We start from the raw sequence: 27,464 nt of genomic DNA, 5'->3' as shown, positions 1-27,464 counted from the left end.
GCATCAATGGGACTCTGCCAAGCAGGTGTTATAACCAACCAACTGTAATAGAATATCATAAAAAACAACCTACTCACATCTGTTAGTGTGTCTTTTTAGGAAACATTAAGGGTTCTACCTGGTCAATTCAAGATGGTGGCTAAACATGCTAATGTTCCTGAACATGCCTCTACAGTAAATTGGTAAATTAATAAGTCGAATTCCAGAGGCTAAAAAAGTTTTATTGTCCTCATTCAACAGCATTCCACAGGTACAAAACGTTACTGAACGAATGGCTGAATAATTCGTTGTTCCTTGGATTGTATTCTTTTCTTAATGAATATTTCCAGTACTATGGTGATAAATGACAGAAAAATACCTGAAATTACACAAAATTATATAAGAAAAATAGTAGGGCAGGACGGCATTTTATAAGCTTGCAGTAAATAAAAAAAAAACTACGTATAAACAAGAGCTGATCAGATAGATACGTTTTATAATTTTTTTTTCAGAATTTATTTTACAATTTGTTTATTTCAAGTAATTATAATAATGTTCTCATCTTTGACTATTGATAGAGACTTCTCCGTTCCCTTGTTAAAGCTGTAGCCAGTTTTATAGAATAAATTAAATGCATTTGAAGTGAGCCACCATTTTATACCGTCTCTACAACCACAATATAATCGTCTCTAATGTTAAATAATGATTTCTGATGTGAATTAACCAGCTGTTAAACTGTGGTCAATTCACATTTAAAACTGTAATCAAAATAGGTAATCAGTAATAATCATGAATACTACAACAGAAACGTTATGGATCATAAACATAAAGAAATGAAATAATGCTACTGGCCTTAAAGTAAAAATTATTTAACATTGCCTAAATGGAACTGTCTAACCATGTTAATGTGTAGGCTATTAGTAATAGTTGTTCTGTCTTTGCTTTGCCACGGGAAGAGAACGCAGAGAAGATAATGGCGATTCTTCACCGCTTTGTCCAATGCAAACTGTTGGTTTATTAAGCGCTTGTTCTTAATGTAAATTGATTTGATCAATGTCCAAGTCACAAGAAAAATACTTAACAGATGAGTTTTTCCTCAGTTGGAACACAAGGCTCCGTTCAAACTCTATGGTTCTTGTGTCGCTTAATTATATACACAACATTTGTCTGCAACATCAATTGCAGTGTTTTTACAATAATATAATACTGAACTAATAAGTAAACAATTGAAACATAATTAATCATAAGAAAAATGTAGGCTACTGTCACTTCTCTTGATGCAATATAGAAATCTATGACAGAATCAGAATAAAAAGGTTAACACAAGGAAAAGTAAACAAACTAAAACAAAAACAAATCTAACAGCTGAGGAATCTTCAGTTAAATGTGATTAAATACAGCCCTTTAATTGATTCCTGCCCTTAGGTGAGGGTTTATTGAAAAACTGATGTTTTTGGGGAGGTTTTACATCAAGACCTTTCATTCAAGTATACAGTTGACAGGTGTGCGGCTTATGGTGTTTTCAAAAGTGCAGATCCTTCTTGGCTTTATATGTAGGATTATTCGGGCCGGTTACATTATAGTTATTTTTTTTATGATCCATACCGCTTTCTGTTCTAATATTTGTGACGATACTTGATCTTTAAAGGCACTCTCCAGGAATGAAAAACAAAGGCTAGGTGGGCAAAGGCCAAAAGCTAATTGCATTTAATTACCGTACCATTTGATACTTCGTTGGATCATAAGCTTTGAAATAACGCCTCAATCATATAAATTGTCTAAACTTTTAGGTGACAAAGGGATTTTAAGGAGACAGCCCTTATTGTATTAAGTATAGATATGTTTAGCTTTTTTCTTCGTTACCAAGTAACAACAAGAAGAAAGAGCCCTGCATATCGTCCAGGTTGACTGTGTGGTTGTTGACCTCTGAGGCGTACAAGTTGCCCCAACATCTGTCTCGGGAAGGTAGATAGTCTACCATCCACTTGCGTACCAACCCCAGGCGGTGCATCTTGCCTATCCTGACCATGGAACAAACATAACAGAGGTATATAATTCACCGTGGTAAAAATACATGTCCTAATTTTAATTTGATAATAACTATGGCTGTTTTGCTCAAAGTTATTCAGAAAATCAGAAATCAGAAACTGCAGCCATGCTTATGGAAAATACAGCCATGTTAATGTAACATTATGTGGTTGGGCCCCACGTTTTGGAAAATATACTCTACTACTACGGTTGATGCTGTTCTTTAAACAAATATTTGTTGGGTTGGGAAATCTCTATTAATATTGAAACCACTGCTTATCCCTATTCAGCTTTCAACATATATAAAGAAAACTTACTCTTTATTGAAAAGTTCTAAATAAGGATTGTCTCTAGACATAACCATTCCAAGCTTTTCTTGCATAAATTCTTCATTTCCTGAAACAAGAATAACATTTAACATTACAGTTCCTTAATAATGCTACACTTAAAGTAATGTACTTTAAAACTAGATATTGCTCAGCCAGTGAAAGGGATGAGGGATGAGTTGAAGAAGGCACTCAACATTTCCAGCTACAGCTTTATCCCAGCAACTTGCCTGAATGTCATTGACTGGCAAACAACAACAGTTCACCAATACTGACTAGACTGGGTTATCTACCAGCTGGGATGGTAGTAATTTTAGAAAATGTCAAGCTCCAAAGAAGCAAGGAGGAATTAGATGCAAGACAGCTATTTACAGTAGATAACAAAGTGAATTACCAATCATGTAACAGCTTTTAAATGTTGTACAGAATGACAATCTCTACATTATTTAAGAATGATGTTTGCTTTAAAGTATTGACATTGACACATAATTAATTCGTAAATTATAATGTCACGCTTACCTAATGAAAAATCACATGTGTTGGTTGTCAAGAACTGGTTCTTCATGAGGTACAAGAGCCTAGTTTTGCTTTGAATGTAAGCATGACGACCACTGCGAACAGCTTCGATCACTTCTGGGGTCATGCTTTGATGGATCTTAGCTCTGTTATACACTTCTTGAAGCAAGGGATCCTCAGCTGTCTACAAAACCAATCTGGTAAAAGTAGTGTTTGGGGGAGAATCATTTTATAACTTTCATATCTATTAACAAAAATTAACTCTAGTTGGCAGCACATTTACTTAAGGCAAGTTGATCTATTTTGTTTTTAAGAAAAAGTACTTAGCTTAGGAATAGGAACATTAAAGAAGTAAGAATGAATCGCCAACAAAGTCATCAGAAGTAATTCTAGGCCGTTTGGAAAAAAAGGTCACAACATCTAACCTGCTATTTTACCCCCTCCAAGATGATATAATTATAGTTTTTGTAGAAAGCGATAAACTAACTAAATTCATCTTGACACTTCAAACAGTGCCAGTCTTGAGACTGCCTTTTACACTACTTTCTTCTGAAGAAGCCAATTGGAGTGGCAAAATATCAAGTTAAAAGTGCAGAGTTTTTGGGTCCAATCTACTGACTGAACTCTTATCTGAGGCAAGTTAGTTGCAAGATGCAAATGTTGTCCTCATTCCTTAATGATTCATCTAATAAGCTGGTTGGCAATTATAGCCATAGAATATATCTTACATAAGCTTAGAAATCAACTCATAATTTCTAGCATTACATTTGTCCAGATGAAATTTTTCCACTTGGCAATACAGTTTTAAAATCTAACTAAAAGTTACTTAAAAGTCTTACTAAAAGTAGTCGCAGAAATATCTTCTAATGAAACATGGAATGTGACTAAAATCTGCTGGATAAAAATCTATTACCTAGTAGGCTAGTTATAATAGTGAATATTTGACGGATTAAGCTCAACATGTCACTTGATGCTCTTATATTTTTGTCCTCTACATTAACTTAGTTTGCTTTTACTTACCATCAGCTGAGATTTGATATAAGAAAGATCTGGAATACCCCATGTCAGAAAATCTTTGCGGAGCAACAAATCATGAACATTGGTGATTAGTTTGTCCATTTTTGGGAAAGTCAAGAAGGCCACTAGATTGCCACAGTAGGTTGTGACAACAACTAGTACCACGATCCACCACGTGCCGATGATGAGGCGACCGCTGTCAGCCAATGGGAGGTGAGCACCACCTGCAAGCCATAGAGCTCATAAAACTCTTGTAACAGTTCCAACCTAAAGGTGAGTAAGCGTAGCAAACAAACTTCAACCAAGACGTGATTGAGCCATGCGAATGAGCCTTGTACGTGATGCCAATTACTTGAGTTTTTTGTTATCAAAATTTCCTCCATTTTCCCTGATACACAGCCAAGTTTGTTTGCACGTTGCACCAACAGTAACTTTAAAAGACAACATTCCTCTGACTAGCACATCTGTGTCCATTATCCGATTGTGAATTTCCTGATTATCGTCAGTCAAAAACCACAACAGAACATGTTGTTATGACTGATTCCGAACCTATTGAACAAATTTTTAGCACAAAATTTCCCGGTCTACTAATAGATGGCAACCTAAATTGGAATGAACATGTGGACAAAATCATATCAAAAATTAATTCAGGTTGATGTGCCTTGAGAAAAATGGCAGATTTATGTAGTAAATCAACACTCAAACTAATATACCAACTATTCCTATATACATTCCCATTTGGCATCTGTCTTTATAGCTCCACCAAACAAGAAAATCTTCATACAATTCAAAAATTACAAAAAAAAGCTATTTGGATCATTAAAAATCTTCATCAAGAAGTATCCTGTAGAGAGCATTTAAAAAATCTTCAAATAATTACAGTTTATGGACAATATATTTTTGATACAATTATGGTTTACAAAACTTTGAATTCAAGCAAGCCATTAATAAACCATCCAACTCACCCATACAATACCAGAAATAAATCGGAAATCATACCCACTCATCCCAGATTGCAACTCTACAAAAAAAAACCATCACATGCAGAAGCTAAGTTTTTTAGAACTTTACCTAAAGAAATAAAGAAAGAAAAAAAATTTAATAAATTTAAAAAAGTTAAAAAATTATATTACATCAAATCCTATTTATTCAATTGAGGAGTATAACAAGTTGTAAATATGTATAAGCCCTGTTAGCTATAAGGAAATGACACTATTCCATTGCATGATTACTCATGTACACATTATGAATAATCTTATAAAAATATAGGGCATTTGCCAGGAATTATTAAGGACTTATTAATTTTGTGATGTTTTATGTGTCTCTATGGACTTATTTATACATTATGAATAAAGATTTATTTGATTTGATTACCATGTCACATACAGTATAGGCCTAGTAGCTTCTTCCCTATAAGGGAAATTCACTAAAACTATCATAAAATATCTGTACAATGTTTCATGGGAATTGAATTTTGTTTTATTTACCAAAAGGGCATACAGTTTGTGGGCCCACCAGTTTCTAAATGAATATCAAATGTTTCAAACTTCATTAGTTGCAATGTGTATAAAATTTACATAAAATAAAAAAAGGAACAAACTCAAACAGTTTTGTCAATAATCCAAAGAATTCAATACGAGCGGCAGTACTTGATCTGCGTGGGAATGGCGTTCCGGTACCTCTCTTTCAAAAAGACAAAAATATTGGCATGAATAGGTACATAAATAGGTTCTAATCACATTAAATAGGTTAAAGTTCCGGCACCTCGTTTTTTACAAATTGAGCACTGACGAGCACCATATTCTTCATTAGTTAAAAATAAAGTTGATAAGTGAGTACTAAGTGTATATATAAGTGTGATATGAGTAAGTGTCTTTTGACAAATTTTTATTACATCTACATCAATTATGTAGTATAAATAATAAATTATTTGAAACCTAATTTAATTATATTTTTTTAGTTCAGCCTTCTGTATACAGTATTATGATATGGACAGTAATGTTTGGCCTACCTTGCTGAAGAAGTGCTCCGTAGACATACCAAAAGCAGTTAGTAATCCTCCCCAGCCCACTGACTTTAGATATACCAAAGTAATCATAATAGGGACTCAGCCTATGGACTAGGTGAAGAATGGGCGCCATCAGACCAATTGAACTCACTATGCACAGCCATGCCTGATACATGGTGCAGAAAGTTATTAAACTAATGTAAAGATCAATGAACGCTGTACTTCAGTATGAATAATTGATACTTAGGTCTAAATGAAACATCTTAACTTTACATTCTTAGGATTCTTATTTTTACTTCAATAATAAATTTGTCTTACATTCTCTGTGTTGACCCATTCAATACCAATACAATTACCATATTGAAAAAGTGAGATCTCAATGATACTCTACTCGCACTAAGATAAAATATTTTATTGATTATTTAATTTAGTTAGCCTTATCCATAGATCAAGTTTACAACTTTTGTTTGTAATAAAAACTGAATCATTAACTTACATCTGAAGTAAATGGAAGAATAAAAAGTAAGGCTCGGCTCAATTCTTTTGGTCTTGATACTAAAAATACATATGTTTCGATGCTCACAGGGTCTGTAAAGTTAACATAGCTTGCCTTGTTTTCTGTGATCGTTAAAGCACATGCCCCAAGGAAAATCTGAAATGCATACAATGATTGATGTTATTGCAAAAAGAATTAAGTGTTATGCTTTTTCAAAAATAGAATATCAATAAAAGTTTACTAACCATTTAGGTGTATTATAAATAATTATGTATATAAATATATCTATACAGGGTGTTCAAAAAGGTAGGGACATAATTTTCCTACTGATTCCTTGGGTCAAAATCAAGAATAAACCCTTTTCCAAAATCCCTTCGTTAACCAGATCTTTGCCATTTTGTATTTTACATAGACATATTTATCTTTGGATTGTTTTAACAGATCTTTAAGACACTTAAAGGTATGTTAAGATAGAAGAGACCAGTGTCATAAAAAATTACTTTGATACAATTCAAAATTTCAAAATGGAAGTAATTTTTTTTTAATTAATTTTTTGGCTCATTTTATGAAAAAATTTTAAAAATACTTTTATTTATAGCCCAGCCAAATTAGACATATGCTCAATGAAAAAATCTTCTAAAGTTGGAAAGTGTTTTAATACCTTTTGGGGGTCCCAAATAAGAGTACGGTGAGTTTGCGACAGATTCTGACGTCTGCTTAAGTTTTTGGAGTCAAAAAACTATGATAATTTTGCACCTTTTACTTTCTCCCCCTATACCCATAGTATATGGAGAAAGTATTGTTTTCGTCAAAATTTTCGAGTTTGAGTTTTGAGTGGATATAATCGTTTTGGGTCCCCCTGGACCCAAAAAAGTGGTTTTAGAAGTGATGTCTGTGTGTGTGTGTGTGTGTGTGTGTGTGCGTGTGTGTGTCTGTGTGTCTGGATGTGTACAGAGCTAGGGACTACACCTGTGGTCCGATTTCAATGAAATTTGGTATGTAGGTTCTAATCCGTGGTATCTCCAGGTGTTTTTTTCATTTTTTTGAAATTTTGATTTTTTATGAGGATTTTCCCATAAAAACCCATAAAAAACAGGAAAAATCGGATTTTCTCAAAAATGGCCCGAACAATTTTTATAAAAATTTAGTATGTTGTAGCCCTTTAAAGTCTGAACAAAATGGTACAAATCCCATTTCTGTAAAAATTATGGTTCAAAAGTTATGGTAAATTATGTTATTTTCCCATAAAAACCCCATAAAATAACAAAAAATAGGATTTTAGACAAAAATCCGGTTTTGATTTAACAGAGTATGTTATGATCCTTTCAATTTTGATAGTTTTCGTCATTTTTTAGAAAATGTTATTTTTAATGGGGATTTTCCCATAAAACCCCATAAAAAACTGGAAAAATAGGATTTTCTCAAAAATGGCCCGAACGATTTTTATAAAAATTTAGTATGTTATAGTCCTTTATATTCTGAACAAAATGGTACAAATCCCATTTCTGTAAAAATTACGGTTCAAAAGTTATGGTGGATTATGTTATTTTCCCATAAAAATCCCCATAAAATAACGGAAAATCGGATTTTCCCTAAATTGGCTAGAACAATTTTGATAAAAATTTAGTATGTTATAGTCCTTTAAATTCTGAAGAAAATTTTACAAATCCCATTTCCGTATATTTACACTTACCGCTTACACATGAGAAAGGTTGTTGACAATCTTATGGGAGAAAGTATGTGTCAGAATGCTGATACCGTTTATTTTAGTTTTTTACTTATAACTTTTAAATTATGAATCCTACGGAAATAGCTGTGCATATGTTTCTTTAAGTGCATTAAATCATTGACTATGGGATACAAAATCATATTTTTTCATTTTTTATTTTATAATTTAAATTCACTTATGTTTTTTCCTTTAAATATTTGTGTACAAATTCTGTAAATTCTTTGTTGGAATAAAGATATAATTTATTCATTCATTCAATTATGCGTCGATTGGTGTTAAATAGGTCAAAATCGGATGAGCCGTTCAGCCGCTGTAGCATTTCAAAGTTTGTGGTATAGTTGTTGTGGCGTATAGGTAGGAATGGTCAGTCTTTATTTATGTAATTTTTAAACATGTCGGTAGCGAACGTGTTATGCTACTCAGGTTTGTCTCTTTGTACAACTAAAATCGTGATAATTCAATTATTCTTTATTTGATCTTTTTGAACTTGGTATCATTTGATAAGAAATGTTAAATGCTAAATAAAAGTGTTCTTGAAATTTATTCATAAAATCTTCAAATTTTTAATAATTGATATATAACAATTAAAATGGCCACAGCCAATACAATTATTTGTTAATACAATTTGGAAAGTTTAAATTGTATTAACATAATTTTTTTCTAACACAGGTCTTCTACTATATTAACATACAAATCAAGTTTCATAAAGATAGGTTAAAACAACCAAAGATAAACATGTTTAGGTAAAAAATACAAAATGGCAGATATCGGGTTAACAAAGAGATTTTATAACAAGTTTTATTCTTGATTTTCTCTTTTAATTTGGCCCAAAGAATCACTACATAAATTATGTCCCCACCTATTTTAAACATTCTGTATATATTATATGTGTGCAATAAACTATTCATATCTATGAAGTTTTATAATAAAATGCATATTCATTGTTTTTACACACTTTAAAAAAAGTACCTGGGGACCGAGCTTTGCTCGGGAAAATCGTTAGTTTACTCTGAAAGCAGTCTTAGTATTGCAGATACATTAATCAATTCCCACAATCCACAATGCTCGCATTGACTACTTCCTTCACAACTCCCTACGTCGTGGACCTGTTTCCCTCCCTTCCCATAGCATTTTAGGATTGCAGATATATTAATCTAATCATCATAAACAGCTCCCACACTACGGACAGCTCAACTTGACTACTTCCTTCACCACTTCCTACGTCGTGGGCCTGTTTCCCTCCCTTCCCATAGCACTTGAGGATTTCAGATACCTTAATATAATCGTCATAAACAGTTCCCACACTACGGACAGCTCGATTTGTCTATTTCCTTCACCACTTCCTACGTCGCGGGCCTGTTTCCCTCCCTTCCCATAGCACTTGAGGATTTCAGATACCTTAATATAATCATCATAAACAGCTCCCACACTACGGACAGCTCGCCTTGTCTACTTCCTTCACCACTTCCTACGTTGCGGGCCTGTTTCCCTCCTTTCCCATAGCACTTGAGGATTTCAGATACCTTAATATAATCGTCATAAACAGTTCCCACACTGCCTTTACTACTTGCGTCACCATTACCTACGTCGTTGAGCTGTTTCCTTCCCTTCTTTTAGCATATTTAAGTATCGCAGATACATTTTTTCAACTGCCACAAATGGCTCCCACACTCCACACTGCTCGCCTTTACTACTTCCTTCACCACTTCCACGTCGCGGACCTGTTCCTCTCCCTTTCCATAGTATTTTAGTATTTTAGATACATAATCCAACTGCCGCAGATGCTTTTCACACTCCGCAATGCTAACCTTAACTACAATGTATCGAGTAATCTTCAGTACGGTATAATCTTTGCTCAATAGTAACAACTGATGTTTTTCCTTTTGTACTGTTTGTAATTTGCTAGTCTAATGTGGGCAGATCACTTTTTATGAACACATGTTACAACTTACAAGTCTTTTGTTTACTTTTTCCTTGATATTCAATTCAACCAACATGGTACTTAGCAACCCATAAGACTATTGTTAAAAAATATGACTTTCAGTTTCATTTTTCAACGTAATTAGATTTTTGTTGGCAGTTCTAACTGCAGTAAACTCGTTTTTAGGCCAAAAATGAACTATTTACAAGATTTGAAGAAAATCGTCGGAGCCGTTTTCGAGATCTTTCTGCAAGCAAGAAAGCAAGCAAGCAAGCATACATACATACATACAAGCAAACATTGCTTGTATAAGAGTATAGGATAGGATAACCCAGAAAGAATCAATCATACCTTTTTCTGTTTAACAAAGCTTAATATCACATCTTGGATTTCAATCATGGCCGCAGAATCTTCTTTGTGATCAAATTTCTGAAAATATTTTAAGATAACATCAGCTTTTATAAGTAAAGTTTGATTATGCCATCTATCGTCCGATAAAAATTTTACCAGTGATCTATAAGGTTTTAGAAATATTGTTAAATAAACAGGTATTGTATTACTTTAATAATAGGTGTAGCTGTTTTGTAGTTTGTTCATTTGATACCTTTTTTACAATAATTTATGCAAGATATCATCTTTATTCATGAATGATGCTTACAATATTTTTCCTAAAATCCCCACCTAAAATTTTGTATAGAATAAAAAAATCAAAAGAAATTCACACAAGAACTTTTACAGTAATAATGAAATTGGTTAAATAAATGTTGGTAGAGAGAAAGATTGTTTTTACTTCTCTTGACTTTTTTATGTTAGATGCTAGTACTGTACATACCATTGTTTCTGATCACAATGCAATTATTTGTAAAACACTACTACAAGGTTCAAAGAATAAGAGTAACTGTAAAAATAGCTTAGTCTCACGTATTATTTCAGATCATGCATGTCAAGGTTTCAAGGGAGATCTAAAATGCTACAATTGGCTTAATATATATTCAGAAATTGACATAAATACTATGGTTAACAATTTTCATACCAATTTTATGGGGTTAGTTGATAGAAATTTTCCGTTAAAGACATTTAAGTAATGTAAAGCTAAATCAGATAATAAGCAACAGGATCATAAAAATTTAAAGAATCCTTTAAATCACTCAGTAAAACATATAAACAGAAAATTAAGAAAGCCAAAATTGAATACAGTAATAGTTTAATATCCAAAAGTAAAAATAAAACAAAGGCTGTGTGGTCGCTTGTTAAAAAACAATCCAACCATTCGAGGATGTCCTCAGAAATTTCAGAACTTACAGCTGAGGGATTCAATAAGTTTTTTATATCAAGTGTCAACAAAATTGCAAAAAACATACGGGTAAATCATCATGAACCTGATTTCACTTTTTTTTTAAATAGAAACGAGACAGCATATTTTTTAGTTTAGATTTGTGTCGGTTGAAGAAGTTTTTAAAACTATTAATAACTTACGTACAAGTAAATGTTTGGATATCTATGGATTGAATTCAATTATTCTTAAACATGCTTCTTTTAGTATTTGTGAAGTACTGACCACAATATTTAATAAGATGATAGAAAAGGTTGTATACCCAACAGTACTTAAAAAAATTAAAGTGGTTCCAGTTCCCAAGAAAAATAATGATAGTTATGAAAGCTTCAGACCAATATCAATTGTACCAACCATATCAAAGTTGTTTGAATTACTAATGTATAAGTGTATGAATACTTTGAAAGTAATAAAATGTTTACTGATAGGCAGTTTGGGTTTCGCTCTGGGAAGAGCACAAATGATGCTGTTTAGTTATAGATGTAGTTAAAAATATAGAGAACAAAAGATTGGTTTGCTTTCGCTCTTTTGACATGTCAAAAGCATTTGATACTGTTAATCACAACATATTAATACACAAATTAAAATTGTATGGTTTTCAAGACAATTCAATTAAACTTATCAATTCGTATTTAAAAAATAGAGAACAATTTGTTAGTTTCCAAAATGAGTTATCTCTTGGAAAAAATATAGACGTTGGTGTTCCTCAGGGATCTTCTTTAGGGCCACTGCTATTTAATATCTATATCAATGATCTGCCGTACAATTTGATAGGTGAAAAAATTAATAGTTTTCTTTACGCTGATGACCTAGGCTTGAATGTTTGTTCTGAATCTAGAGATCAAATGAATCACATCCTGCAAAATGCTACGGATCTGATTTATCAGTGGTGTTATGCAAATAGATTATGCCATAAATCTAAATAAATTGCCAGATTTAGAAATTTGTTTCTCAAATAGGCAACCCCTATTAAATGAGGTAAAATCTTTAATATTTCTTGGAATTAATTTAAGTTAAATGCAAAACTAGATTGGAAGGATCACATTGACATAACCTCAACCAAAATGTGGAAAGGTGTATACTGCTTAAGAAGATTAAAAGGTTGTGTAACACAAGAAATTTTTGATAACAGTGTATTATGCGTGATACATAGTCTATTGAGTTACGGAATATTCGTGTGGGGTTTCCAATCATATACCAAACAGTTATTTAAATTGCAAAAAAGAGTGATAAGGCTTGTAAGTGGTGTACACTCTAGAACTCACTGTAAACCTATATTTAAACATTTCAAAATTTTAATTTTGCCTGCAATATATATTCTTCAAGTTCTGTTGTATGTAAAAAAAAAACATTTAGAAATGTTCTCAGAAAATTCAAATAGACATAATTATGAAACCAGATTTAAAAACAACTTACAAACAGTGCTTTGTAAATACTCAAAGAGTCAAACAAACATTCAATACATGGCAGCAAAATTGTTTAATAATTTATCAGTGGAGTCTCGGGAGTTGTCCTTGAACACTTTCAAATAAAAAATGAAAACATATTTAATAAAAAAATGCCCATATACAGTGGAGGATTTTTTTTACATGTCAAAATATTTCTATTTTATTGTGCCTGTATTTATATATTTTTTTAATACTAGAACTTATTATATTGATTGATTACATGTTTTTGCTGCATTAATAACAGCATTGTGTATTTTATGACGATTGTTAAAGCATTGTGAAATGTCTACAACAATAAATTGATTTGATTTGATTTAGTAATTCCACATATTTGTAATCCATATATACAGGGTTGGGCAAATGTGTGGATACCCCTAGTTAACTTCTAAACGCGTTGCAATAGGAAAACCAAACTCGGCACATATTTACAACATAAGAAATTGCACTTTTTCATCAAAGTTACAAATTTGCCCCAGCCCCCAAAATGGGGTATTTTGGGGGCAGCCCCAAATTTTCAAATGTAAACACCTATCATGTGACCCATCATTTTAAAGGGTTTATCAAGGGAAATTGAATGGCGCAAACCAGAGGTCAATATCCCACGCCTAATCAAAATGGCAGCCATTTTAATTATTTAAGATGAGCAATCATGATAAAGTCTAGACACCCCCAGTTAACTTTAAAAATTAAATATTTTAATACTGACCAAAAGGTGAATTCTCTTTTTTCATAAAGGTATGCTGAGTTCAGTTTTCCTGCTATAAACTGTTAAAAAATTAATAGGGGATATTCCAAAATGACTGCCATTTTGATTAGGGGTGCGATATTGACCTCTAGTTTGCGCCATTTAATTTGTCTTGAGAAACCATTTAAAATGAGGGGTCACATGATAGGTGTTTACTTTTAAAAATTTGGGGCTGCCCCCAAAATACCCCATTTTGGGGGCCGGGTACAAGTTCTAACTTAAATGAAAAAGTGCATTTTTTTATGTTGTAAACATGTGCCAAGTTTGGTTTTCCCACTGCCGCACGTTATAAAGTTAACTGGGGGTGTCCAGACTTTATCATGATTGCTCATGTTAAATTAAAATGGCTGCCATTTTGATTAGGCGTGCGATATTGACCTCTGGTTTGCGCCATTCAATTTCCCTTGATAAACCCTTTAAAATGATGGGTCACATGATAGGTGTTTACATTTGAAAATTTGGGGCTGCCCCCAAAATACCCCATTTTGGGGGCTGGGGCAAATTTGTAACTTTGATGAAAAAGTGCAATTTCTTATGTTGTAAATATGTGTCGAGTTAGGTTTTTGTAATATATTATATTATATCACATTACCTGGCTCTTACAATTATCTGAAACATCTGTTAAATGTTTATGTTTACATTTTTCTATGATAATAATATACAGTTTTGTTCTAACATTTTACAATAGACAATAGACAATAGACAAAATCTTTATTGAAATATTCCTAGAGAACATTCATGCGTCAGGTACATAAAATGTACAGTATGTACGTAAACTATTACAGTAATTTGCAATTACAATTAGAAATTTTTTCTTCTTTTTCTTCTTTTTTTCATGGTAGCTTATTGTTTAAGAATTCATCCTCAGAGTAGAACAGCCGGTCCATAAGCCATGTTGTCAGGTGCTTCTTGAGCAGATTGGGTTGTTCTCTCTTGAGGTGCTCTGGTAGGTTGTTAAAGTACAGAGCACCTTTGTAGGATGGTTTCTTCTCGTACAGACTCAGATGGTGTTGTGGGAGGGAAAAATTGACGGCATGTCGTGTGTTGTGCTGGTGTATGTCTCTGTGTCTTGGCTGGGCTGTTTTAGTGGTGTGGATAATGACTTCTCTTATGTAGAGTGAAATTGATGTGAGAATTTTATATTTATTAAACCCTTGTTTACAATGACTTTTATTACTGAAATATGTTTTAGTGGCGACGAGTACGGGATTTGTTAATGACTCATACACTTTTCTACAGGATAAACATTGAAATTAACATATTATCATGACTGAAGACCTTTCAACAATTTTATCAACGTTTGTTCAACAACAGGCTATGCTTTTGAACAAGTTTAATGAAATCATACAAACCCATGCACAGAACCCAAAACCTTCAACACCCCAGAACGGAATCACATCATTCAATTTTGATTCATTTGATGAAAATCTTGAAGATTTCAATTCATATAGACAACGACTTGAAAATTACTTTCATTTGAAAAACATTACTGGAAACGAAGATGAAGTACAACAAATCAAAGCAAGAATATTGATCAATTGTATTGGACCAAAATATTATCAGCTACTAGGTAGTCTTGTATCTCCAAACCTACCATCAAACAAAAGCTACGACGAATTGATTAAAATAGCTGAAAAACATTTTTGTCCAAAACCCAATGTTTTTGTGCAACAACATACTTTTCTATCACGTGTTCAATGTCCGACAGAGTCCATATCTGAGTTTGTAACTGCACTAAGAAGACTTACATTCACATGCAATTTCAACTGCCCTTCTTGTGAATCTTCAGTAGTCGATTTGTTTTTACGTGCACAATTCATTCGAGGATTACGAGATGAAACAATCAGTGAAAAGATTCTTCAGCATCCAGAATTGACTTTTGAAGGTGCGTATGAACAGGCTCTGACTCTTGAAGCATCAAAAAAAGGTTGCAAAACATTTCATGAAACTGATTCAATAAATAAAGTTTCTAGAGTTTTTCGTACAAAAAACTATGATTGTAATAACACATCAGCAAAACAAAGTCAAAATAATCGTAAGAAGTTTTATGAGCGCCTTGGAATTGCAGGACTATGTGTGCGTTGTGGTGAGAATAACCACATGGCAAAATCGTGCGACAGGGACATTAACACCTTATTTTGTAGTTTATGCCATAACCATGGTCATATCTCAAAAGTTTGCATATCAACCTTAACAAAATCAAGTCATCGCAAGGTAAATACCATAGTTCAAGAAGACATAGAACATGATGAGTTTTCTATTGGAAGAATCAACATCGACAACATTAAAAAACAGTTACTGGTGAAATCTTTAAACCTCTGGGTGTTGCCAAAGTTGAGGTTTGGTACAATAACAAATCTACAAACCTGAACTTCTTTGTTGTGGATAACATTATTAATCCATTACTAGGTCGAGATTGGTTACAAAAACTGAAAATTCCCTTAGATTCTCAACTATCCACTTCCACCCTAGCTCCTCCACCATTGAAGCCTGCTGTAACTTGCTCTTTGCCACCTCCACCACCGTCTGTCAAACCTGTGAGCTACGGTTACTCCGCAGTTCCAGTTCAACTAATAACCTACGAAATGCCATTGAGACCAGTAACTTACACACCACCCGCCTCAGCTGTCTTCTACGAGTACTCTTACCCAGCTGTGAAACCTGTAGTGCCGAAATTTCTCAAAACACCGATTGTACCACTGAAACCAGTCCAGTACATGACCACACCCCACTTTGAACATTCTACTCCAACCCCACTGAAGACTCTCAAGTATTCAAAAACAGTGCCTGCAGTGAGCTATGAATACTTACCTCCGCCCAGTGTGTACTTAACTCCTTCCGCCCCGACAGTGAGTTACAAGAGTAGTAGGGAAAAGCCGGTTCTGGATCAACCCCGACAGACCAGGGATTCTCATCTGTTTACTCTTCCACTCATCGAAAAGCCGTTTCTGGACCAGCCCCCCAACAGACCAGAGATTTGCCCATTTTCAAGTTCGGCTGGTAGTAGTATATATATGTGCGTCCTACTTCGGGATCCAATATGGGCTCTTATGGGAATACCTCCCCACACCCTGGCTGTCGTTAGTGAAGAGGCTAGTCCTCTTCATGCCCTTGGTTGCTTCTTCCAGTATTATAAGAGAACGTGTATCGAAAAAGCACTGCTGCTTCTCATCCCTTTTTTGTGTATGCCCAGACTCTATATAGGACAACACTCGCCCGTGAAAATGGATGATGTGTATTTAGAAGCGTGCCAGTCCATGGACAGCAATACTTCGTTTTCCAACGCCTCTTCAGAAAACGCAGTTTTCACTGCGACCCCAGAAAGCGTGGTTTTCACCGCGACACCTGAAAGCGTGGTTTTCACCGCGACCCCAGAAAGCATGGTTATCACCGTGTCACCTCTGCCTGTTGATTCGGATGACGACATGAGATCGTTTGAGCTCACCGACGAGGAAGCCGGTTCTGACGTTTCTCCAATAGTCGGTTCTAGCTTACCCGTTGACACTAAGGTGCAGTGTCCAATCTGCGGTGTACGTGTATCGAAGCCCTACTTAGGAAGACACAAGAAAACCAAGAAATGCTCTAACACCGCAAGCGCACAAGAGACAAGAGCTGATATGGCGGTTGTTCAAGCTACTCCTCAAGAGAAGAGTTCACGTTACAGTGTGAAGGTAGCTTGTGACCGATGTGGAGATAGTGTGTCTGTTGCAAATCTTAAACGACATCAAAAGTCAAAGAAATGTCTAGCTGCAACACAAGCTAGTGAGCCGGCTTTGGTACCTGACGTTGCCACGGAACCCCGACGTCTGTCTAAGATTGAGTGTGATACTTGCGGTAAGCTTGTTACTACTTCGAACTTGGCCCGACATCAGAAATCAAAACGATGCCGTCCACCTGTGGATGTTCGCGAAAGCACTGCCCCAAAAATGAAGACATGTTTGCTATGTGGAGTGTCTATGCTACCGGTTCAATGGAAGCATCATAAACTGTCGGATCGTCATATTAGCATGCTGAGACAAACTCAAAATATGGCAGGTGTGAGCTCCAGAAATGTTGTATCGATTGCTCCACCTATAAACAATCAACATGCTGTACCTTCCACAAGTGGTGAACCCATGAAACAATATGTGTATCCTCGAGCTGGTTCAACCGATGTGGAGGTGTTTAGGATTTGTATCAAACCTGTAAAAGTGTCAGAATGGTCTCAGCATTCCAAACACCATCTTCGTCCTGAAAAGCCTCAAAAGTCTAGTTTGGATATTAGGCGATTGGTCAAGAGATATCCGAAGGTTAAAAGGAGTGTTAATGTACCACACCCGATTATGAACAATGTTGATCTGAATGCTATGATGAGAAAACCTACTAGACCGCAGAGACCTGACAAATTCCTTCGTATGACCCCTCAGAGCCCACTCCCATCGACATCAGTTGATGTTCCAAATGTTGTGGAGGAAATTACACATCAAAATCTCATTGATGCATTGGATGACATGCTAAAATATACTGATTTCGTGACAGACGAACAGTTTGCAGAAGCTATTGAGGATTTTGATTTCGGAATGATTGATGAACCACACTCTGTTGTGAAGAAACCCAGTAGACCTTCTCTTAAGCTCATTATTCCTTCTCCTTCAGAGCTGAATATACCAAACAGTCCTGTTTATCAATCTCCACTCCATATTCCTGACAGCCCGTCCTATAATCCACTATCTCCATTTACCTTTGGGAGCAATCCTCCTGGACTAACCCTTGGGGAAACGTATGAAAGTTCGATTGATTTGGTTGCTCCCCCACCATCTCCAATTAGCCCACTACCACCAACACCGGAAGTTGGTGTAGAGCATGATACTAATGGTGAGGCTGATCGGACACCAGAAGATAACAACGCAGGTGATGATGACAGTGGGTCATTGGAGGTAAGACAAATTGAGACAGCATTTAAGTCAAGACTCAGAACTTTTGTTATCGACAACAAGACTAATGTCAAGGATCCAACTTTGTTTTTGAACATGTGCACAGATTTGGTTGAAGAAAAAATTGAAGAAATGGTTGTGCAAAGCAATATAAAAGTCAACTTTGTCTTTCATGCTGAATTTCAGAGAGTAGCTCAAGACAAGAAAATAAAACAATTGATGAATTTCAAGACTACTAATAAAATTGTGTATCCAACAACAGACATCTCTGAATATTACAATGATGCAAAGGCAAAGATACTTGCAGAGATTGAAGACTTCCAAGCAACTGGCTCTAATTGGACTTTGATGAAGGTCATTGATTTGGAAATCAGAGTAAATAAATACACACCTCTTAAGGGCTCTAGTTACATGAAACTTCCACCGAAGATAGAATCCAAGAAAGCAGTGATAAACATAAATAATAATGACCAGAAATGTTTCCTGTGGTCTATCCTTGCAGCTTTACACCCTGCGAAGGATAATGTTAACAGAGTGAGTATGTATAGAGCTTATGAACATGAACTTGATGATGTTTTCAAAGACATTGAGTTTCCCATGAAATTAGATGACATTACAAAGTTCGAAAAACGTGCCAATATCTCTGTCAATGTTTACACTCTCCATGGAATCGAAAATTCAGTTGTTCCTCTCAGAATCACTAACGAGGAGATGGAAAAACACGTAGACCTGCTCTACTTGAAGTCTGCAGACACAAACCATTATTGTTATATAAAGAATCTATCTAGACTTGTACAATCACAGATATCAAAACATGGTCATATGTTATGGCTGTGTAAACGTTGTCTGTTACACTTTGGATCAAAAGAAGGTTTGGATAGACATAGAGAGGATTGCAGCAGACATGAAAGTATAAAAATAAATCTTCCAGAAGAAGGGACGGTCATCAAATTTAATGATTTCAACAAGTCGATGCGAGTCCCTTTCGTAGTGTATGCAGACTTTGAATGTCTTCTTGAGTCCAACAGAACCATCAAAACTGAACAAACACAAAGCTACCAAAAACATTTGGCTATGAGTTTTGCATATTACATCGTTTCCAAAGATGGAGACTACAAACCTCCTGTCACATACTTTGGTGCAGATGCCGGAAGGGTCTTTGTGGAACAACTTGAGATGGAGTCTGAAAAAATAAGACGTTTGTATTCTAGTGAGGCTATCAAACCTATGGATTTAACGGTAGATGACCAGCGTATTATATCAAACTCAACAACATGCCATATTTGTGAAAAACCCTTAGAAGATGATAGGGTCCTTGATCATGACCATTTGACAGGACAGTTCAGAGGAGTTGCACACAACAAATGCAACATTCTGTACAGAAAACCCAAGTTTATTCCTGTCTTCATTCACAACCTCTCGGGCTACGACACACATTTGTTTATTAAAATGCTGGGTATGAATGATGAGGAAATAGAGGTGATCCCAAACAATGAAGAACGTTACATATCATACACAGTTAAAAGGCAGAACATGATCGAACTGAGGTTTTTGGATTCGTTCAAGTTTATGTCCAGTAGCCTTGATGCACTCACCAAAAATCTTCAGAAAGATCAGTTTACACACACTGCTAAATACTTCAATGAATCCGAGTTGAACCTGGTTTTGAGAAAAGGTATTTACCCATATGATTACATGGACAGTGAGGACAAATATGAGCTAACTCATTTACCTGAACAGGAAGAATTCTACAACATACTCACTAAAACAGATGTTGACCCTAAAGATTATGAACATGCTAAAAGAGTGTGGGATTCATTTAAAATGAAGGATATGAAAGAGTACACATTGATGTACAACAAATCAGATGTCCTCCTACTAGCTGACGTTATGGAGAACTTCCGAAATGTGTGTATGTCAACGTACAAACTAGATCCTGCATGGTTTTTCACAACACCTGGTCTTGCTTGGAGTGCTATGCTAAAAACAACGAACGTTGAACTGGAACTTATTTCAGACTACGATATGCTACTTATGATTGAGAAGGGAATTAGAGGTGGTGTATCACAAAGTTCTAATCGCCACGCTAAAGCCAATAACCCCTACATGAAGGATTACGATTCGAGTAAACCAACTGAGTACCTGGTGTACTTGGATGCAAATAACCTATATGGGTGGGCAATGGTTCAACACATGCCGTACGGAGATTTCAAATGGTGTGATACAAACATTGATGTCACTGAAATCCCTGACGATGCCGAAACGGGGTATATACTTGAAGTGGATTTGGAATATCCTAAAGATACCCACGACTTGCATTCCGATCTTCCTCTTGCCCCGGAGCAGAGAGTACCACCAGGAGGAAAAGAGGTTAAACTGTTGACAACACTTTACGACAAAGAGAAGTATGTTGTTCATTACAGGAATCTCAAGCTGTACCTTAAGCTTGGATTGAAACTGAAGAAGATCCATAGAGTCATTTCCTTTAAGCAATCAAACTGGATAGCTACTTATATTGACCTGAATACTAAACTGAGAACTCAGGCAAAGAACGATTTTGAAAAGGAGTTTTACAAACTGATGAATAATGGTGTGTTTGGGAAGACAATGGAGAACATACGTAACAGAGTGGATGTGCGATTGGCGACAAAGGAAAAACAAATTGTCAAATGGATCGCTCAACCTACATTCAAGGATCGTACAATATTTGCTGAAAATCTCTCTGCTGTGCACATGAAAAGGACAAAACTCCTGTTCAATAAACCCATATATGTTGGCATGAGTGTATTGGATGTTTCGAAGACTCTAATATACGATTTTCACTATAATGTGATTAAATCGAAGTACGGTGACAAAGCACGATTGCAGTATACAGACACCGATTCCTTGAAATATGCCATTGCCACCTCTGACTTTTACCAGGATATGAAAACCATGATAGATTACTTTGATACAAGTGACTACCCTGAGAACAATCCGTATGGGATGCCTAGAGTCAACAAGAAAGTCCTTGGTAAAATGAAAGATGAGCTGAGTGGGAGGATTATGCGAGAACAGATTGCTCTAAGATCTAAGATGTATGCTCATGAAGTCGAGGATGGTAGTGTATGCAAAAAGTCAAAAGGAGTCAAAAAGTAAGTCACAGAGAAGGAAATAACATTTGACGACTACAAAAAATGTTTGTTTGAAGGTTTGGAAACCACTAAAACCATAAACATGATTAGAAGTTTCAGTCACGACCTCTATACCATAGCACTCAATAAAGTAGTGTTGTCGAACCAAGATGATAAACGATACATTTTAGATGATGGAATCCATTCCCTCCCTTGGGGTCACTATTCAATAAACCATTAACTTAGAAATTACTCTTTTGCAATTCCTTTTCATAAAATGAACCCAGGATCTCTTCTCCTTCACCATCGATGATTCTGTATGTTACCGGTGCTGTAGACTGAATGTGAGAAATTGTGAAAATCTCTGTTCGCCAGTTTCGAGCGTACTTGTTGGCAAACGTATCTTTCTTTGCTACTATTCTCACTCGATCGCCAACTCTCAGTTTAGGTCGTGGACGTTTCACTGATCGAAATTGATCGAGGTACAAGCTACGAATTTCTGGTTCGACTTTCACAGTCACATCGACCGGCCTCATGCGAATGGTGGAGTGTACACTTGTGTTGTACTTACTCAACAGACCCTGCAGTATGTCTATCCAACGGAATGACCCCCTAGCTTCAAAATGCACTTTCATTCGTTCATTGAGTGTGCGATTGAACCTTTCAACTATGGAGCTCTTTTCTTCATTCTCCGTATGATACATCTTTATACCATGTTTGGCGAGAAGACATTTAAAATCCTTGTTGACGAACTCTCTACCCTTATCAGTGTGTAATAGGTTAGGTGCTTTGTGACCATTGCCCTTAGCTCTTCGTATGATGGCTTCAAACGCGTTTGTCACTTCGATACCGCTCTTCCTGAGTAATGGTTCAGACCATGCGTACTTTGAAAATGTATCAATCACATTTAGCATATATTTATATCCATCGTTTTCCCGGAAGAACTTGTCCATTATAACCAAGTCAGCTGCCCACAGGTCGTCTATGTAGAGAGTGACGATTTTACGTTTTGGGAACTTTTTTGTTACTGGTCGATGAAGCTCTTGTGCCTCTTCAAATTTGACATCAACGATTCCTGATACAGACGCTTTTGTGAACGTGCTCTTCTCGCGTAAGCATTCAACACATCGGCCTCTTAACCGCCACTTGTTGTTAACCGTCTTGATACGTTCCACATTGGTCGAAGCGGTTTTCCTTTTACACTTGGCACAATAAAATACGTATATCATTTCGAGTTTATAATAAGAGTACTTATAGTGATATAAGCACAACATGAGTGAATTACACAGGCACACAATTCGTCTGTCTGAAGGGCAGAAACGTAAGCTTCGTATCGCCTATAAGAAACGGAGAAGTGCTATAATTGGACTGACGAGTGACGACATAGGTTATAGTGGAACGGACCATATCCTGTTAGACAGTGTCCAGCATAAGGCTATTGAGAAAGCGAGACGAAACCAAACAGGCATTCGGCTGAACCTCAGCTACGACCAGCTATTGAAAAATAAACAGGGAGGCCTCCTGAAAGAAGTGTTGGAATTTGTGGAGGGTGCCGTTCCTGGTGGAAAACGTTTCATCTCACCTGTTGTCAGAAGACACCTAGCACCGATGCTGAAGGAAAGGTTCATTCCATGGTTGAAGCATTTGATTGACAATGAGTTGGACACGATAATAGACAAGGATCCTAAGGGCGCTGGTTTGAAAAGATGTATCAACAGGAAATTGGATGCTTTACTATTACAAAAAAAACGGATAAGCCCCTTAACGCTTGGTGACCTCGAACGATGGGCCAAAGTGTTGGGATTGAAAGGATTTCGAGGTGTTTTCATGCGTGAAGTTTTGCCAGAATCCCCATGGGAAATGGAATGTGGTATTTTGAATCTCGGTGACTTGGACTCGAATGGTACACACTGGACCTGTTATATCAAAATGCATAATGGTAAAAAGCTGTATTTCGATTCATTTGGCAACGCTCCACCACCAATTGAACTTGTGAAGTATTTAGGCGAGCGTGATTTGCTTTATAATGATATGCGAGTACAGGAGTTTGAAGACCCTCCTATTTGCGGTCATCTCTGCCTTGAAGTTCTGAAGCGATGTTCAAACGATGATACAAATTGGAACATGATCATAAACACTTTAAGAGATGACAAATACTTGTGGCAATCTTGGTGGGGCAAATTATAAGTATACCATGCCGCTATTAAAACTTAGAGGTACAAGCTCTCGCGTCACTCTCCACTTGGAACATCCAATCCACCTGGAGGAGAACGTGAAGCATCGTATGGCACTTGTTGCGTTCTTTACAGACAACAATATTTACAACATTCGTGATGAAGCAAATATTTTCTTCTGGGATAGTGACGTTCATGCAATACCGAATCCTCTCACTTTTACAAGAGGTTACTGGACGATCGAGTCTATGGAAGCTACTGCAAAGGACTACATAAAATCCTTGAGCTTAAACGTTGATCCTACTAAATTTAGACTGAGTAAAAATGGTGATTTTCTTTCTGTGTACTCGCCATTGAAGTTCTATATGGATCCAGCGTGCTGCAAGTTAATTGGTTTTGATCCTCCAACAAAAGAAAATCAGAAGAGAGCTGACAGTAGCTCATACCACATTGAGAACCAAACAGTGACAGGAACAAGACCTCCAAAGTTGAGGGCAGTAGATACCATCGAGATACACTGCAATATAGTGCACAACAGTCTTGTCAACCACGACACACATGATCACAAACATGCGGAAACTGAACTGCTATACACGTTCTTCCCTCAAGTTCCACATGGGTATAAGATATCTGAACAACCAAAGGAAAGGTTATATGTTGATTTGAAACCTGGGTTGAGGACAGTTCACTGCATAACAATCAACATACTTGATCAAGATAACAACCTGATACTCAATAGTAATGTTGAAAACCTGGTGTACTTGGACTTGGTATCATTATAAGAACATCATGATGTCTATATTTAAATTCAATCGGTTCGGAGAAGAACTGGCTGACAGCAGTACTAACGAAAATAGCATTTCAACAGATAAGTTAAATGAAAAACTTTCATCGTTGGAATTCACTTGCATGCATGATACAGATTCAAAGATCAGTAACATGAAAAGAGAATTTATTTCTCAGGTAGATTACATATTTGATAAGGTAAAAAAGGATCTGGCCTCCATTATAAACAAACAAGTCGGGTTCGAGAAACATTATATTAGTGCCAAGAACAAAAGGATAGTAAAAGTTGCAAAAGCTATAGATAAGACTGATGTGGTTGTTAAAGAACAGCTTGAAGAAGCAAATGATAAAGTTGATGGTATTTCAAAAGGTCTTGAAGTCACAAAAGACTGTATTCAGATCAAAGGAGGTAGAAAGATCTGTGGCATCAGTCGCAGCAACAGTGCATATGACGCCATTAACGGAGTTGAATTCTCAGAGCTATCTAAACGTCTACACAGAGTCGAGACTATGATCAGTACGACTGACGCAAACACACTTGCTGTTTAAATCAACAGATCGAGACGTTAGGCTGTCAAGGAGTTTCCTATGAAGACAAAGTGGCGTTATAAGTAAAGACAATGGAAATAAACATCTACTGTAGAGATGGTGAAAGGGCGGAAGGTGGCGTTTTCCCAAAACCACTTCGTTGCTTGATCGTTGGTCCATCAGGATGTGGAAAAACCAATTTACTGCTTAACCTCATATACAACAAAGATGGTATAGCTTTTAAACATCTCTATGTGTTCAGTCGATCAATAGAACAACCAGCCTATCTTGATTTAAAAAAGCACTATGAAAGAGTTGAGAAAAACCTCGGTTGTAAAATAGCGTTCTTCTTCTCTGATTGTTCCGACTTGGTTCCATTGGATGAATGCAAACCAAATTCACTGGTTGTGTTTGATGACTGTTTACTTGATGAGCAATCAAAAATCAAAGACTATTACATCAGAGGTCGTCACAAAAATATATCATGCATATACCTGAGTCAGAGCTATGGTCGTGTCGATATGCAAGTAATCCGTAACAACCTTAATCTGATGTGTGTGTTTCAACAGAACAAGCATTACTTGACACGTATTCATGAGGATTTTGTCGGTTCCGATATGTCATTATCTGAGTTTGAAAAGCTCTGTCGTCAGTGTTGGCAGGAACAACATGGATTTGTAACCATCAATACCACTAAAAAAGCACACTCTGGAAAATATAAATGCATGCTGAAGAAAACGATATTTACAACATCAATGTGAAATGTCACATCTCAAGCTAGAAACGATATATAACGTTTTTTGATTGAAACGTCGTTTTTCGATGATATGTTGATTATGTACTAGAAACGTTATATCACGTTTTTTGAATGGAATATCGTTTTTTTATGGATATGTCGTTTTTATACTAGAAACGTTATATCACGTTTTTTGATTGAAATGTCGTTTTTCGACGATATGTCGTTTTTAGACTAGAAACGTTGTATCACGTTTTTTCTGACGTTGTATAATATAAGTGAATGCAGGCTATGATGGATGCAAAAGCTGCTAAGCGACTTGAAGCTATCGAGAGTAACCTGATGAAAAAGTTTCATGACGCTGAATTGGAAGAGCAAAAACAACGTGAACAAAAACTTAAAGAGATATCAGTTGTATCGTCTCCAACAAAAAGTCCATCCACCACAATCATTACAAGAGATGTCCAAAAACAACCGTTGACTGTCACCAAGGCAAAGCAACTAGAAAATGTAAAAAATAGACTTCAACAACAATTTGCTAACATACACATTTTAGAAAGAGAGGAACAACGAGAAAGGGAAAAGAAATATCAAACCATTACCGATGCAATAAAAGAGAAAAAAGAAAAAGATGATCTATTAGAACAGAAGACAAAGGAGTGGTTGAAAAAGCAAAAATACAATCAAATGGTTGCTCGCTTTAGACCAAGAGTATACAGTACACCAGATCGTAAACAAATTCCCTTCGATAACGAAGATGAAGTGGAAACTGAAAACGTTCAGAACAAATCAATCAGACAGTTGGTGGACTCAAATGTAATCAATTTGGGCAGTGTCGGTGCGAGATACTTACCTCGTGCAAGTGATTCACAGTTCGGTATTTATTATGATGTGACGAGTGAACGCTTGAAAATTGGATCAGAACCAATCACCTTTAATTACGATGATATAGTGATGTCAGGTAAAAGTTTTGTCGGCAGTGAAGGTCTTTGGAAACTCTTGACGAATAAAGGTTTTGTTAAGTCTGATGAGTACACATCTGACGATTGGAATTCATACAAGGAAATTCTGTTGACATCCAACTCGTTGTATCAAAAGAACGATCCCTCGACTAGACGACCGAAATCAAGTCAGGGTCAAAAGTGGAAACAGATGATCAAACCCATTTGGGATGAGATGAATAAACCCGCAACCCCAACTACATCAACACCCACAGAGACAGTTGGGTCTGGGTTGAAACGGTACGATGACAAAACACCAATCGAATATCGGTACATAAAGAATTTAAATGAATTGATAAGTCGGCTCAATTTCATACACGCTGAGGAGGCTGCTGGAAACAATAACTTTCACAACGAGAAGCTATCAGTCGTGAAATTCATATACGACCGCATGCAGGAGCTAATCGAACGACCAAACGGATTGAAGTATCTCATACGCTGTCTGTCAGCATTACCTGAACACGCTATTCAAGGATCGGGGTTGTTGAACAACTTGATCAACAGTTTACCGTTTGAGCTACACGCTCCACGTAGTTGGAATCTCGATACATACAATTATTGTGGACCTGGTACGAAGCTATCTGATCGCCTGGCTCGTGGTGACAAAGGAGTTAACCCCTTAGACGAGGCGTGCAAGAAACATGACATATGGTATCGGGATCATAGG

The 27,464-nt window shown here is 36.0% G+C and overlaps 1 protein-coding gene across 1 annotated transcript in view; it reads right to left on the bottom strand.

Moving 5' to 3' along the window:
- Nucleotides 1-208: 208 nt before the first annotated feature.
- The window catches only part of LOC129000742 (uncharacterized), a 66,707-nt gene continuing 39,451 nt past the window's right edge, over nucleotides 209-27,464 (bottom strand). The window contains exons 28-35 of the mRNA XM_054427726.1: nucleotides 10,372-10,449; nucleotides 6,371-6,526; nucleotides 5,878-6,040; nucleotides 3,870-4,090; nucleotides 2,853-3,033; nucleotides 2,325-2,403; nucleotides 1,843-2,000; nucleotides 209-358 (exon numbers count right to left, since the gene is read on the bottom strand). Of these exons, the coding sequence (XP_054283701.1) occupies nucleotides 261-358; nucleotides 1,843-2,000; nucleotides 2,325-2,403; nucleotides 2,853-3,033; nucleotides 3,870-4,090; nucleotides 5,878-6,040; nucleotides 6,371-6,526; nucleotides 10,372-10,449 (1,134 nt within the window). The 3' untranslated portion in view covers nucleotides 209-260. The remainder of the gene's footprint in view (nucleotides 359-1,842; nucleotides 2,001-2,324; nucleotides 2,404-2,852; nucleotides 3,034-3,869; nucleotides 4,091-5,877; nucleotides 6,041-6,370; nucleotides 6,527-10,371; nucleotides 10,450-27,464) is intronic.

Source organism: Macrosteles quadrilineatus, unplaced genomic scaffold, assembly GCF_028750875.1.
Source record: "Macrosteles quadrilineatus isolate MER2022 unplaced genomic scaffold, UCM_ALF_1.0 Scaffold_1__1_contigs__length_201487025, whole genome shotgun sequence".
NCBI classification, from domain to species: Eukaryota; Metazoa; Arthropoda; class Insecta; order Hemiptera; family Cicadellidae; genus Macrosteles; species Macrosteles quadrilineatus.
The sequence above is the reverse complement of the archived record's forward strand: the minus strand, read 5'-3'. Positions and strand labels throughout refer to the sequence as shown.